The 15,569-nt window shown below is 36.9% G+C and overlaps 1 protein-coding gene across 1 annotated transcript in view; it reads right to left on the reverse strand.

Moving 5' to 3' along the window:
* Positions 1-4,664, reverse strand: part of NPSR1 (neuropeptide S receptor 1) — a 1,074,098-nt gene extending 1,069,434 nt beyond the window's left edge. Inside the window, exon 1 of the mRNA XM_044065077.1 lies at positions 4,565-4,664. Within this exon, the coding sequence (XP_043921012.1) occupies positions 4,565-4,654 (90 nt within the window). The 5' untranslated portion in view covers positions 4,655-4,664. The remainder of the gene's footprint in view (positions 1-4,564) is intronic.
* Positions 4,665-15,569: the final 10,905 nt, after the last annotated feature.

Below are 15,569 nucleotides of genomic sequence, written 5' to 3' on the forward strand. Positions count from 1 at the left end.
GTACATAGGAGCATACACGCATTTTGTGGACAATGTTTTTATCTTTTGGCAGGGCACTGTAGATATGTTACATAAATTTATAGAATACCTTCACTCTACGACCACATTTTTCAGATTCACTTTAACATATTCCAGTGTACAGATAGATTTCCTAGATGTAAGGATTGAACGTACCCAGCAAGGATTCTCATCCAGTTTATTTAGGAAAGACTGCTGGAAGAATCATTTACTATCTTTTGATAGCATGCACCCCAGGTTTATGTTTCCTAATATAGTACAGAGCCAGGTATGCAGAACATCTAGGCTGTGCCTGGAAGATGAATGATATGAGAAGGAGATAGAGGGGTTGAAGACATGTTTTAATTTGAGAGGCTACAATGAGAACATGGTGAATAGGGTAGTAGATTCCAGCTCGAAGAAGAGAATTAATAGGTACAAACCCTGGCTGAGACAAAGTAGGGCTGAGGGGGATACCTCACAGCAGTGTAAGAGATCCAACGATACTAGGCTATACTTTACATATAGTAGTAACATCAATGATATAAAAAGTATAGTTAGTAAAAATTGGAATATACTGAGGAGTGATGCCAGGTTATATGACTTGGTAGGTCCTAGACCGAATTTTGGTTACAGACGTAACACAAATCTGAAGGATTTGCTATGTAGAGAAAAATCTGTATCTTTACAGAGACCCTTGATGGACAGACTAGGAACAGTACCATGTGGCATGTGTAAGGCCTGTAATAGTATAAATAAGGTGTCTACTTTTATACACCCAGTGAATGGCCAACATTTTCAGTTTAAGGCAAGAGCCACATGTAGAACAGCTAATGTGGTATACCTAGCTGAGTGTTCACAATGTTTGGTGTTCTATGTTGGGATGACAAACAATATGCTGAAGGTTAGGATACTGCAACATTTAAGTTCCATCAGGAATAAGGACCAGCATAATGCCCTGTATAGACACTTGGTAGAAAATCCAACACATGTATTTTTGTTTAAAGCAGTTGTCAATGTGAGATTAGGCATTAGAGGGGGAGATATTAGGTTACTCACAGAAACACTTGAGACAAAATGGATTATTACACTTTCATCACATAGATATCCAGGTCTAGATGAGGTTGTGCCTTTAAAACCTGCCTTACAAAAAAGGCGGGTAGTGTATTGAATGTTGATTGGTTGCTTTAAGATTTAAATTGTGGAGTCATTTCTCATTTCAATTGTCTGATGAAGGATTGCTGTACCCGAAAGCGCTCACCATTTGGATTTTATTGTTTTATTAAAGAAGACTAATCCATAGCTGTGTCTTGCCATTCATTCTGCTTTTGCTGTTGACATATTTTGGCTTGGTAAGACTTTGGCTGAAGCACTGAACTTTTTGTTTTCCTATCTGCTAAACAAGGAAGAACTATATAGCATCCAACACACAGATTGGTCCTATGTGTAGTTATTACTTAGTGTGATACTATCCTAATTATGTATCTATATTAAATTTAGTAGAGCAAACAATCTAGTGTTGGTCATCCTGGAATGCATTATCTTAATATCACTGCAGCATAATTTGAAGTACATCCATATGGATACCTGAAAGCCACAATCTCATGATGCATATTAGATAATAGTCGGAAATTATGAGTTGTATTCTTTAGCTGCAAGTACTGTTGGCAACATATATTACTAGGCTTTGCTAACATACAGAGGCTACAGCAACGTGCTTTTTTGAGATAATATCTAGTATTTTATTAACAGATGTATAAGTACGAATTACATAAATGGACAACTTTCTGTACAGAATATTTTGCACATCTTCTTGAGAGCACATTGTAGTAATGTCTGCTTGTGTAATCACACAAAAGTTTATGAAGTTATTGATATCTGGAACATGAGCAATTTTATGTTTATTTTTTAACTTTGTACATATCATTTTATTTGCCACAGTCTTTCAAAACCAAGAACATCAACATTTTTTGGAAATGTGACTTTTTGGATGACTCTCAGAGTAAATCAAAAGTGTATATACACTTCATGAAAATATTTACTTTTGTATCCAGTGTAGTAATGGCAAAAGCTGTGAAAATAAGGAGACGGTTACTTTTTTTATATCTGAAAAAATCTATCTTTTTGTAATTATTTGGCAGATCTTGACATGATTTTAGCAGTAGTATCATAAAAATGCATGGCATATTTTTAGTATCCCAGGCAACAATACACTTGACATAAAAAGCATAATTTAATAATAATTTATATACAAGGCATAGAATCTTTGTCTACACATTTTACCATTTTAGACTAAAATGTATTCTGTTTGCCAAAATAAATGAGTATATTGATTTAAAATACCCTTAATGTTGCACGGTGACACTGGTTTATGTTGCTCCCTTATTCCTCCAGAACTAGGGCACAATATAGATTTTCTCTCTGAATGGGGACTGCATGCTGTGTAGGTGAGTTTCCATGAAGAACTCTAGTTTCATATCATTGCTGAAAGACAGTCTTGTTGCTTAGCTACTCTAAACTATCGATGCTTATAATCTTTGCTCTTGTACCTGAAAAGTGTCATCCAGGACCAATCCATTTAGTCAGTGATTAATAAACGGATAAATAAATACATCTTGCGCTTTTCTGTCATCATCTGTCTAGCAGACATGCACAGAACTCTCTTTCAGATAGTCTGTCAGATATTAGACACTAAGCAATTTCAGAATTACCAGCTAATACACGTACAGCACTATTTTTAGCTGTTGTGGCCTGCATTTTGTGTGATGTTTGGAATGAAGGGACAGCATGCCTAGCATCTCATAAAGAACAAAAAATGAATAATGTCCAGCAACCAGCCACGGTAACACTTCAGCTTTATTCTAAAAACACACAAGATCCAATGGCTGAGCGCTTTCCCCAATCATTTGGCTTCATCAGAGTCACTGGAAGTAAAATCCTTCCATATAAATAATGCCATCCATTACTGTGTAAACCAATCAAATATGCACCCTGAATTCAAATCTTCACATTTTTTCTCACATTTTTACATGCACGAATAAATAAATACTATATTTCTAAAACTATCTAATACTTGTTAAAAACATGTATATATTATCAACTACCAATACATAACAAGTATATATGTAAGCTTATGCACATTTAAACATATAAGGGAAGAAAATCATGCATATGTATTTAACCTCATATTATAATATAACTACAGGCTGTATAAATACTAATCTATAATGTAATTCTATATATATTTCATATTAAATAGATGACCTAATAAACAACAATTTAATGAAAAATAAAAACAATAATAAATAATAATTTCATAAAGAATTACATTATAGATGAGTATTTACACAGCCTGTGGTTATATTATATTATGCGGTTAAATACATATGTATGATTTTTCTTCCCTTATATGTTTAAATGTGCATACGCTTATATATACACTTGTTATGTATTGGTAGTTGATAATATATTCATGTTTTTAACAGTTATTAGTTTTAGAAATGTAGTATATATTTATTCATGCATGTAAAAATTTGAGAAAAAAATATGAAGATTTGAATTCAGGGTGCATGTTTGATTGGTTTACACAGTAATGGATGGCATTATTTAAATGGAAGGATTTTACTTTCCAATGACTCTGATGAAGCCAAATGATTGGCGAAAGTGCTCAGTCATTAGATCTTGTGTGTTTTTAGAATAAAGCTGAAGTGTTACCTTGGCTGGTTGCTGGACATTATTCATTTTTTGTTCTTAGTTACTACCCTAGTCGGGCTCAGTCTATGTTTAGTATCTCATAAAGAAAATCTCACAGAAAAATAACAGCTTGCAGTTGCAAGCTCTGCCATCCTGAAAATCATTACACTGTATTTCAGAAAACTATTAATTATTTTTCAAATGTTTGTTTCCTCTCATGCAAGAACCTATCTCATTCTTTGACTTTATGACTTTAGAGATCATTTGACCACCATCATATGACCGTCAAACTAAAATGAGTAGTTTAGTTATTACACAGAAGTCTAGAAGCTTGAGTCACGAAAGCACCTTATATGAGAAATGTGGACATTACTGCATGACTCTGAGATTTTTTTTGCATCCCTTCACATTTTTTCAACATTGTATTGCTGAACTTCCACATTATTATGTTTTTTGCTGCCTTCTGTCTATTATGTTATTTTTGCAATAGTACAGTAACCCATATTCTCAGTAAAGAAGTTAAGATCAGCATTATTCAAAGCATGAGATGACACATACCCATTCCTCTTGACTGATCTTTGACGATCTTTAGTATGGTAAGATGTAATAACTTATGCAACAGAACTCAGCAATAATTATTTAGTCCCAAAAACTCAGTGTTTATCATAAGCTACCAGAGGCAGTGTTTTATATAGTAAATATATGCTATGTGCAATTTTAGAGAAATCTAATTATGTGCTTAGAATTTAAGCAGCTAGCCATTACCTGGCATGGAGATTCTTGCACAGTTGGCAAAATTATATGAATGGCTAAATGCATGAGCCTATTGAAAGCTGAAGACATTTACTAAAAGTATATTGGTCACATAACATACCTGTAGGTATCGCACAATTCTGCAGACGAAATCTGGGGCCATGAAGTTTCCAGTAAAGCGCCAAATGAGGTCTGTTAAGATGTTTATCATTCCAGTAAGAAAATCTTAAAAAATAAACAGAAAATGTCTGTTCAAGTATAGTAATTACATTCCTTTTTATGGAAATAATGTACAACAGATATTTATTCAAAATACATTTACCTTCCCAAAATGTTACAGAGCTTTCCTGAACTACTACAAGCTTTGTAGAATCTGCTAATTCAGTTCTATATCTTATTTACAGTTTATCAGATGGTGTTCTAAAGCAAGTATTGAACTCACCAAATACATGATAAGTCACAATGAGTTTTAGAAACCGTGTTGTGAAGTCAGTGATGTCAGCATTTTGAATCAAATTTCATAAAATCTGAAAATCAAACATGAATGAATATAATTTCTGAATGTTAAAGCACTAAACTCATTTAGGGGTTTGAGGTTATCTAGCAATGGTATAGTAACAGCAGTGTAACAAACTTTCAATCAAACCACTTCTCAGCCATTGTAAATTTATCACACAGAAACAATAAAACGTTCACTACAGCGATATGTATAAATGATTGTTATTGAAAAAGCTCTATTTGAATGACATTCAAAAGGTGGAGCAGAAATGCTTTAACTTTACCAAGTTATTGCATCCTGTTCTAAGGTAGATATGCATGAATTTCAACTAGCATATAAATTGACTAAAGTGATTTTCAAGAATTTCTCTGAACTTGGAAAGTGAACTTGTTCTTCAATATATATATATGAGTTATCGTTATAAATGCTTGCATTATATAGGAATGAGTTATATAAAATGACACTATCATTAAGCATACAATTCAACATTCAGTCCATCCAAAAACAGGAGTATGAAAGCTAACACTAGCTGTTCAAATGTATTGCTTGTTAGAAAGCATTTACTAAAGTCAGTTCACTGAGGCTGCTATTGATTACCAAAACAAATATTTTTCATCAATGATGAAACTGATAAGGAATTACTGAAGACCTCATTGGGTCCCGGTAATATAAAAACCTGAATGGTATTGGAATACAATGAGCCTACCTCTTTTAAATCATTAGATGAAACCACCACCCATAACATTAAGTGGGGTCTGGATTTATTGGCCTGAATATATTAATAAAGACTTAAGGAAAATTATAAATCAGTGGATATTCTGAAGCCATGGAGCTAGAATGATTATATGTTCTTAAGGGGTCATATTGTGTAGTGGAGGTTCTAGGTTACCTGAGTCTTTGTTGCTTTTGTTTTTTTTTTTTTTTTTTTGTCTGTGGGACTTTTACACTTGTTTCGGTTGTATTTCTAACTGTAACTTATAGAAAACTGCCAAAAGGGAATCTTCCTAGGTGAACCAATCTACAATCACAAATAAAAAAATAATTGAATGTAACAATAACTGTAATAATCCTTATGTGTTTGCTCACATAATTACTCATTTAAATGTATGTATTTATTTGATTAAGCTTTGTTTATCAGGCATTTCAATAGTTAGCTAGTTAGTTAGTTATATAGGTTAGTTAGATAGTTTAGTAATAAACTTTATCAATCAGGTAGATGGAGTGGTCTAGGGATCCTTCTCAGTCAAAATCTGAGCCTTTTAGTCAATATCATCCTATAGATAATGATATTTACACGATGAACAGGAACTACTCTACATTAATATAAACTATTTACACTTACAATATAAACAGCAGATAGATATAGAACATTCTGCATGGAAAATAACAATATTGTGAGAATAAAACACAGAGAAAAAGGGGAACATGAAGAATAAAAATTATATAATCTACATACATTATGATAGTTTTAGTGTCACTCAGTATACCTTAGTTTATATGATATTGTATTGACTCAAAATGCACACTAATTAACCTAGGTCCCAAAAGTATTTGAACTTATAATGCCAAGTAGGATATCTGAGATTGTAGGGTAGCAGATAGCAAATTCCACAAAACTTTTATTATTTATTTTATTTTTATTTATTTATTTTACATTTGTTTACTGGGATAGTCCGACTGGATACATGTCCATTTTCAGTGGAGGCCCGGGGAGAGAAGCTCCAAAAAACACATTCAGCAAACTGTTACATTTTTACAGTTTAAAACACAAATAAAAAGATTTCTACACAAATTTAAACAAACACAACAAACTGATAAAGACTTGAAAGAAAACAAGACTAAACATGGAAAATGATTTATTCACCTATAGCTTTTAATTGAAAGGAAGACAAGTCAGTAAGAGGACACAATCAGCACTGTATCTGAGACACTAAGCAGTGTCTCTGGTGTGCAGCTTAGAGGCAATGGGAAGGACTGCCTGTTAAATAGATGTTTGAAAGATAGTGAATTAAGCTGAAAAACAGAACTGGCAGTGATTGGCAGCTAATCAACGTTTTCCAAGGTAATAGGATCATAGGATCATAGGAAGTTACTGGGCTATTGGCCCTGAGGCCCGTTCAAGCCTAGCCAAGAATTTAGCCCATGTTCCAACAAGTCAGCATCCACCCTATCCAGCAGGGACACAGGTGGAATCCCAGGGGTGTATTTTCTGTTCCCCATCCAGTTATCCAGGTTGCGCTTAAAAAGGGATAATGAAGTACTCTGCTTGACATGGACAGGGAGTCTATTCCACAGAAGGGGGAGTCTCTGGGACACAAATCTGTCTCACCAGCAAATCCAATTGATGTCTCAAACCAGGTTGAGTTCATGCATGTGGGTTACTTGAGTGGAGCTGGACTTGCAGATATGCAGCAGTCCCATCAAGGCAGGGTCTGATATTGTTTTGTATGTCAGTTAGAGGTTACCTCTGAGGAGTCTGTATGAAACTGAGTACAGGGACAGGGCTTTTAGCCTATCTGTGTAAGGTAGATGTTTGGCCCTGGATTCTCCTGGTGAGGAACATCTGTGGTCTCTTCAGCTGTTGCATGTGCTTTATGAGGTACATGCCGAAAGGGGCATTGTACTCAATAACAGGCCTTATAAGGGAAGAATATAGGGATGTTATGACCTACTTGTCCCTGGATGAGATACCCTTCTTAATGACGTGGGCCATTTAGAAAGTCTTCTGTACAATGGAGGCAACATAGTGGTCAAAAGTCAGGTTGCTATCAACCTGGGTGCCCAAGTCCTTCATGACTGATTGGGTGCTTAGCACCGTGTTATCAATGTGATAATTTGTGGGGCTGTCACTCTACCCAAAGGGGATTATTATGCACTTTTTGGCATTCCGTTTGAGGGCATGTTTCTGGCACCAGTCATTTGTTTTGGTGAGACCCTCTTGGATGATGTCTATATCACTGGGGGAATTGATCACAATGCCCAGTTTACAGTCATCTGCTAACTTGCTCAGCCACAGCCCATTGGTTTTGGCCTGCATCTCAGAAATGTATATCCCAAACAAAAGAAGCCCTGAGACTGATCCCTGGAGTACACTGCTCATTATGAGTCTACTCCTTGAGGTGGCGTCCCCTATTTTGACTAGGTGGGTTCTATCAGTAAGCCAGTTTGCTACCTGTCTGGTAACATACAGATTGATGCCTAGTTGAGAGAGTTCATCTATTATACCTGAGTGGGGAATAGTATCAAAAGTTTTGGCCAGGTCAAGGTAGGAGGTGTGCACCATCTACTCCTCGTCCAGGGCTTTGTTACAGTCTCAAAGAAGTTTACCAAGTTTAACAGGCATGACCTCCCCTTGATGAAACCAAACTGAGTGGGATCAAATGTTTAGAGGTTGCCAATGGCCTTGTTAATGATGTCCATGATAATCCATTCCATGACCTTGCAGATCAGGCTAGTTAGGCTGATGGGTCTATGATTTCTTGGATCAGTGGATGCTCTACCTTAGTGCAGAGGGATAACAGTGGCTGTCCTCCACTCAGCTGGGACAAAGCTGGTACTCATGCTCTGGTTGAATAGGGTGCCTAATGGTGCTGCAAGGTCTTGCCTGAGTTCATGTAGGATGCAGCCTGGGATGTTATCGGGTCCCAGGGAGGCTGTATTTTTTGCCTTTGAAAGGGCAGTGATGGCTTGCTTCCTAAAGATAAGGGGAGGGACAGGTGCTGGGAATGTCCTCATTTACTAACTGGGCAGACAGAGGAGTGAAGTTTCCAGTGAACCTATCTGTCAGCATTTTGGCTATAGCTACAGCATTTGTGTATGTAGAGTCCTTGACCACCAGTTCTAAGCAGATCTGAGTGCTTTCTTTGAGATTGCGGACATATATGAAGAAGGACATTTAATTGTCTTTAGTAGATGTGGCTAGTTTGGACTTGAAGCCTGCTTTGGAGGATTTCACTAGTGCTCATACTTGCTTGTTCAGGCTAAGGAGAGATTTCTTCCAATTAGGCACCTGCTCCTTCTTGGTCCTGGACAGCAATTTTTTCCTTATATTATAGAGTTTATTTATTGCAGATTTCCACCAGACAGGTTTACTCCTCCTTTAGGAGGATGTTTTTTTGTCCTGTTAGGCATTCCTGATTCCATGCAGCCATATAAATGCCTGTATAGCACTTTGGTTTACATTTGGACATTTATGCCAGTTCCTATGGAGGGGGAGGGGGCTGTGAAGCTGTTAATACCTTCGCTCATGAGCTTGTAATCAGCTTTGGAGAAGTTTTTTGTTTGACCCTAGCTAGGGGGGGTCGGGGGAGATGGTGACTTTGAAAGTGACCGCTTTGTAGTTGGATCTTACAAGGGATGATGACACTGTAGGGATGATGCAGTGGTTACTCACGCTTGTGGGGGTGTCAACTAGCTGGTCCAAGGCATCTGCATTGACAAAAATCAATGAATATCTGGGCATTTGTGTTTTGGCAAGAGTGGTTCTTCCAATCTATTGTTGGATAGTTAAAGTTGCCCAGGATCGGGATAAAGGGTTGAATCTTGATAGATTCAAAGAGGTCCAGATTGGTGGACTGGGCATCTTGAGTCAGAGTTAGGGCCTGTAGCTAGCTATGATTTGAATAGGGATGTTGTCAGTGGTTAACTGCACCTGGAGTGTCTCCTATGTATCATACTGGTTGACCAGCCTGGAAGTGTGTATGTCTTTAATATATATTGAAACTCCACCTCCTTTTGCTTTGCTGCCCACAGTTTGGAGTTTGAACGTATGATAGGATGGGTAACCTGGTATAGCTGGGGTGCTCTATGCAGCTTTGAACCAGGTTTATGTGACTGCACAAATGTCAGCATCATCCAGGGTTATGAATGCTTGCAATGAGTGCAGTTTCATGTTTAGACTCCTAGCATTTTGCGGCATGACCTTTAATTTGCGTTTTGATGAAATTTTCATGTTGGCAGTTTTGACCTCATGGCATTGTCTAAAAAGGCATTAAGGGGGAGGCAACAGCCTTTGCTAGAAGTCTGAAGCCCAAGGGAGGCAAATGCAGTCCGTCTCTGGCAAAGCATCGTGGTCTGTCAATCATGTCTTCACAAGCTGTAGGTACTGGATCCTCTTGGAATGACACCAGAAACTAAGACAATTTTTAAAGTCAGTCATTTTCTGTTTGTATTGAGTCATCATTCTGGGTGATGGTAGAATGCTGCTTAAGTCTAGGGACATACCTGCCTGGGACATATTTAGCGAGGAGCTCGATCATGTCTCCTTTCATATAATGTAGTCCATGGATATATGTCTCTAGTCATTCACGTCAACATGGAGTATCACAGAGTCATAGCAGTACCTGTTGTTGAGAGACCTGAGTGCGTGTGTGATATGCCAGATTCTGACACCTGACAAACAACTAACCATGACTTTATCCTTATCCAGCATGGTGAGGGGCACATCTGTGTTTCTCACACTGGACTATCCTATGACTAATATCTTAGGTTTGTGGTTAGACCTTTGTGGCTGTGAGACACAGGTGTGTGGAATATGTGTGTTGTGCGATGTGGTGGGCTTTGGAGATCCTGTGTGTGTGATTGAAGTGTGGTGTTTGTGTTGACAACCTTCTCAGTACCAGATCTACTGGCTTGTGAGGGAGAGAGCATATACTCCAGGTTCTTAATGTAATTGCAATGTAATTGAATCTCTCACAAATTGTGTTCCTAGGTGGTAATAGTGGCAGGTTGTCCATGTACATGAAGTAGTTGCAACACTGTCTGAGTATGCCCATATCAACCAGACTGGCAAGAGAAAGCATAGGAAATTGTCCATCCATATTTGTCAGAATGTGAGGGAGAAAGGCCAGCGAGAGCTAATGGGGTAAAGGGTGGAAGGTCTAAGATGAGTACCACTAAGTGATCACATATCCAGCTACTAAGGGAAAAATTGTAGCTGGAACACCTTGCAATGGTTTAAAAATAGTGCAGCTGCAGTGTAAAATGCACACATAAGCCCAAACCAGCTCAGACATGGGATTTAAATACCACACATATAGAAGGTTCTAGTAACACAGAAATCTAGCCAATCCTGCTAGCCCCTGCTCTCTTTACAAATCAGCTTGTGCCAGACAAGGTCCAGGCAGCCATGCTACTTTCACTAGCAGAGAAGATAGGCCCCTATCAACATAACATGGCTGACAGAAACACAGAAGGCAAACACAAGATGGCTCCCAGAAACACAGAAGGCTAAAGTGATATGTCCTAGAGTCAGACAGACTGATGAAGCAACATATATTATTTGAGGTGAGCTTTAGTGTGGATCTGTTATAAAAGGAATCAAGAGTAGTTATGGGAAGGCAATGTTCAAATTTAGATACAAGTATGTTGACTGCCATAGCTTTCCTTGCTTCAAACATTAGTATATGATGGAATTTATAGATAAATGTTTCTAGTTGTAATGTTCTATGTAAAATATGCACTGAATTAATAGCAAAGGAGAGTTATTGGTCCAGAGTGATTTCAATATTTTCTGCAATGTCATTGCTGGAATGGAGTTTCTAAATAGTCAACAATATTGGGTGAAAGGTTGAGAGTTTTTATTTTGAAGATCCAAAATCCATAGAGTAGATTCTTATATCAAAGCTGTAATTAGGTTTGTTCTATAAGCCAGTCCTAGAAGAGACTGAAAGTAGTTTTTAGTTTGTGATGTAAGGTATTTAATGAAAGGTTAGTGGCTCAAATGTGACTAGGAAAGACCAATGAAGTGGATAGCATGAATAAGTCTTGATAAAGTGCACAATTGACTTTGGACAAGTTTAATGACAAATTATTAAAGCATATTGAGGACAGTACTGAACTCAGATTTGTGCCTTGATGTGTACCAGTTTTGTGTTTATCATTTTATGAGGAGCAGTTACCACAGGTAATGACTGCTTCATGTTTTTTTTATTGCTCAGAAATGCTATTGTCACTCTTGTTATAGTGAAAGGAGTGATTTGCTTGAGACAATGGTGCACTGTTTGGGGACTTTCTCCAATGTTGTGTGATAATGGAGATGGTATATTTAAGTTCTGGGGTTTGGGGGCAGACAGTCTTGTCACTGCAAGGAATGCTTTTTGCTCTATATGCCACTGCAGTGAATCCAGTGGGTGCCTATTGATCTGCTGTGATCATGGAAGTAGTTTATGCAGAATCAATTTTAAATCCTTCATAGAGGATAAAAAGTAACTGAAAGGATGTATCACATAGATAGGAAGAGAGCCATATGAGTGTAGACACAGTTAATCCAATGTAGGATAAAAATTGAGAATTTATTGTGATTAACAGATTCAGAAATTTTTTTAATTTGAAGAAGAAGAACCTGTAAAGTAATCATCTTTCATGGAAACTTAAATTTCCTTTATACCATTATAGGTAGCTCTATTATAACCAGGACTGAAGCTATGCTGGTGTTTATGAAAGAAGTCATGCTTACTGACATGTTCAGTAGACCTGTCATGAAGTAGCTGTCTTTATGGTTTTCCTAGTGATAGAGGTACAGTGATTGGGAGATGTGGAAGATGGGAATTTAGGTTTCTGGATTATGGGCTTGATTTGATTGTAGTGATAGGTTTAAGACCAGTCCAAAGCTTCATATTTTCACCCATATTAGAAAAACTGACCTAAGCAAGCTAGAATCCTGTTACAATAAGATAGTCAAGTTTGCTACAAACTCCAGTTACAGAACACATCACTGTGTTGCACTAAAAGAACTAAAATAGCTAGAGTTACCACAACTACTTGACTACCACCAGCTAGTTACTGCATATAACATCCTTAAGTACCCTGAAAAAACCCCATCTATATCCAGTCTTCTTACCCATTACACTGCAAATTGCCATCTCCAATCTAGTGACAAATCTCTCTCTTTTGCATCTCCAGAGCAAACAATACTGCAGGCAAAGTGCTCTTTTCCCACACCATTGCTAAAAACTGGAATTCCCTCCCCCAGTCTCTGACCACTGCCTCTACCACCCCAAAATTCAAAAACTCCCTCAAATCACATCTACTAAACACCTGGTCATGTCCTTGTAGCACTTAACCTTTACTCTCCTATCTCCCCCCTTCTTTTTCCAACTTCCAAGCTACTCACTTTAACCCTCTACAGTATTAAACCCAGCCAATAACTCTGGCTATTAGTTGCTACTTCTCATAGCAGGCGATTGCTCCTCTTTTTGTCACAATTATTATACACCTGCACATTAAATGGAATTCCTGACTGTTTCTCCTGGAAAATGTCTTTTTCCAATTTATTTTGTATATTTTCAGTGTTTGACAAAATGTCTAACTCCATGTTGTATTATTTAAATGACGTTTGTATAACACTGTATAAATTTGCTTCTCTTGTTTTTTTTTTTTTTTTGTAACAATGTTTCGGAGCTTTTCTCCCCAGGCCTCCACTGTAACTGGACTTGTTCCAGTTGGAATTTCCCGGTTAACAAATGTAAAATAAATAAATAAAAAAATAAATAAATAGTGCATATCTGCTTGCAACATTTATGAAGCGGGTAATGTAGCACTATTTTCCCAGTGTTCTTCATCTGTGTGACTGCCTGATATAACTGCAAAACGCTTCCTTCACTTTCAAAGTTCATCAGTTTACCTAGCTGCACCCCTTCCAGATAGGTGCTACAAGTGTTATAGGGAATTTCACTACAGATAATGCAAGTAATTCAAATGCTTATCACCCTGTTTTATTTATGCTTAAACTGAAGTTTTCACAAAACAAGTATAACAAATAGAATGACAGAAAAATAAATGGTTTTCATTTAAGCCATGATTTAGAAAAGGTAGCAACAGGAAAACAGATTATCATAATAAACAGAATATACAACTTAAAATGCAAATGTAATTAAAGAGTTCATCAACATGTGTCATTATCCTCCTGTTTTAAGCAGGGATACAAACCAAAGACATAGTAAAGTGATGGTGTATTTAATAGAACATAAACCTTGTATTATGTTCATCAGAATGTTTGTGCACATTTCTTTAACTAGATAGCAGAGCAGTGAAAGGCCAAGCTTTGATTGTAAAAATGTTAAAATGTTTGGATACGTTGACTTGTAAATATGGTTAAAATAGTCAACCAGTTTCTGAATTTAGATCTGTGGTAATGACTGAACTTGCAGAGGTCTGATGGGTAACAGTCAGCAGGGCTAAAAAGCATCTAGAAAAAATATAGTTGATAAATTGTTAAAACAAATTTTAACATACAAGGTCTACACAGGTAATTTGTAATACTGAAAAACAAAGAAGAAGGCTAGTAAGAGGTTCAGGTTTTTTTCCCATCAACATACTGTTTTGAGGGTGTAAAGAGATTAGACACTGTCATCTGTGCTACCATGTCTGGCTTAAGTTTTGTACATAATTTCAGATTAACCTGTGTATTATATACCAGCATGACTAGCTATTATATTGTAAATCATTTCTTGCATGTTTTTTAATACTCTGTTTCTACGGGATGTTAAAAGAGTTGAACAGTGTTCTGCTACATGTCTAACTGTGTATGTTTCTACAGGACATTCTAAATGCAGAATGTCTCAGAGTCAGCTGATCTACAGATGATGTCACTGGAATGTATTCAGATGTTCTGTGTTTACTGCCAGAGACCGAAAGGAACTTTAAAAGAACAACTGTTTGCTGATTTTCAAAGAGTGAATGAAAATAAGAACAGGAACAGTTAAGACAGTTTACCTAGTTTATAAAGAGTCTGCTGAAGACAGCTGAGATCATCATTCAGTTTAGTTTATAGCTCAGTTCAGTTGTGTTGAGTTCATATTCTCATTCGTATTATTGTACTGAGCAGTGCAATAGTTGATGCCCAAAGAACTCAGAAAAAACTGTAAGCCTGCCTTTGCTCTGTTGTAATATTTACTTTAGATCATGGACAGTGTTCTTCTTTTAGATAGGAAATTATAGCAAATTAGTCAGCATTTTTTCTAAATGCTGGATTTCTGTCCTTCATGATTAATTTCATTTTCCTGGTAATTGAATTCTGTTTGTTTATTGAAATTGCTGTTTTACATTTTTAATCATTTTGCTCATTATTTAAATGTTTATTATCTTACATTGTGGTTGGTCATTTAGTGTACTCTTTAGTGATTTGAGAGTGCTTATGCTTGCTGTGATAATTTCTGGGACACTCTGAGAGCCTGGTTGCTTTTGGTCATTTGCTACCATTAGTTTTGATATCTAATTTTAATAATTGGACACCCCTTTGGTGGCAGCCTGTTAACATATCATTTGGGGGAAATGACATAGCTGGAAATCTGTGTCAGGCTTTCCCAGAAGTTTATGGATGTGTGAATTTCAATTTATTTAAGTGGGAGTGTATCAGAGGTCCTAAACTGTAACACATTGCTCTGTAGTCTGTAATACGGAGTTATATTTGGGGTGGACAGAAGCATACAGTCCAAACCCAGGGTATAGAGTGTGTTCTTGTTGTGCTTTTAGGGGAAGCTGTGAAATATTACTCTTGTTTAAGTGACAGTCTTATACTGGAGTCAGTAGTGAGGACTGAAGCTGCATGTTGGTGGCAGTTTGGTGGGATATTAAACCGACATCACAGGAGGAGTAGGCATGGAATAGTTATAATGTAAAAAGTGAA

Source organism: Protopterus annectens, chromosome 3.part0 (assembly GCF_019279795.1).
Source record: "Protopterus annectens isolate FY-2018-M chromosome 3.part0, PAN1.0, whole genome shotgun sequence".
Lineage (NCBI taxonomy): Eukaryota > Metazoa > Chordata > Ceratodontiformes > Protopteridae > Protopterus > Protopterus annectens.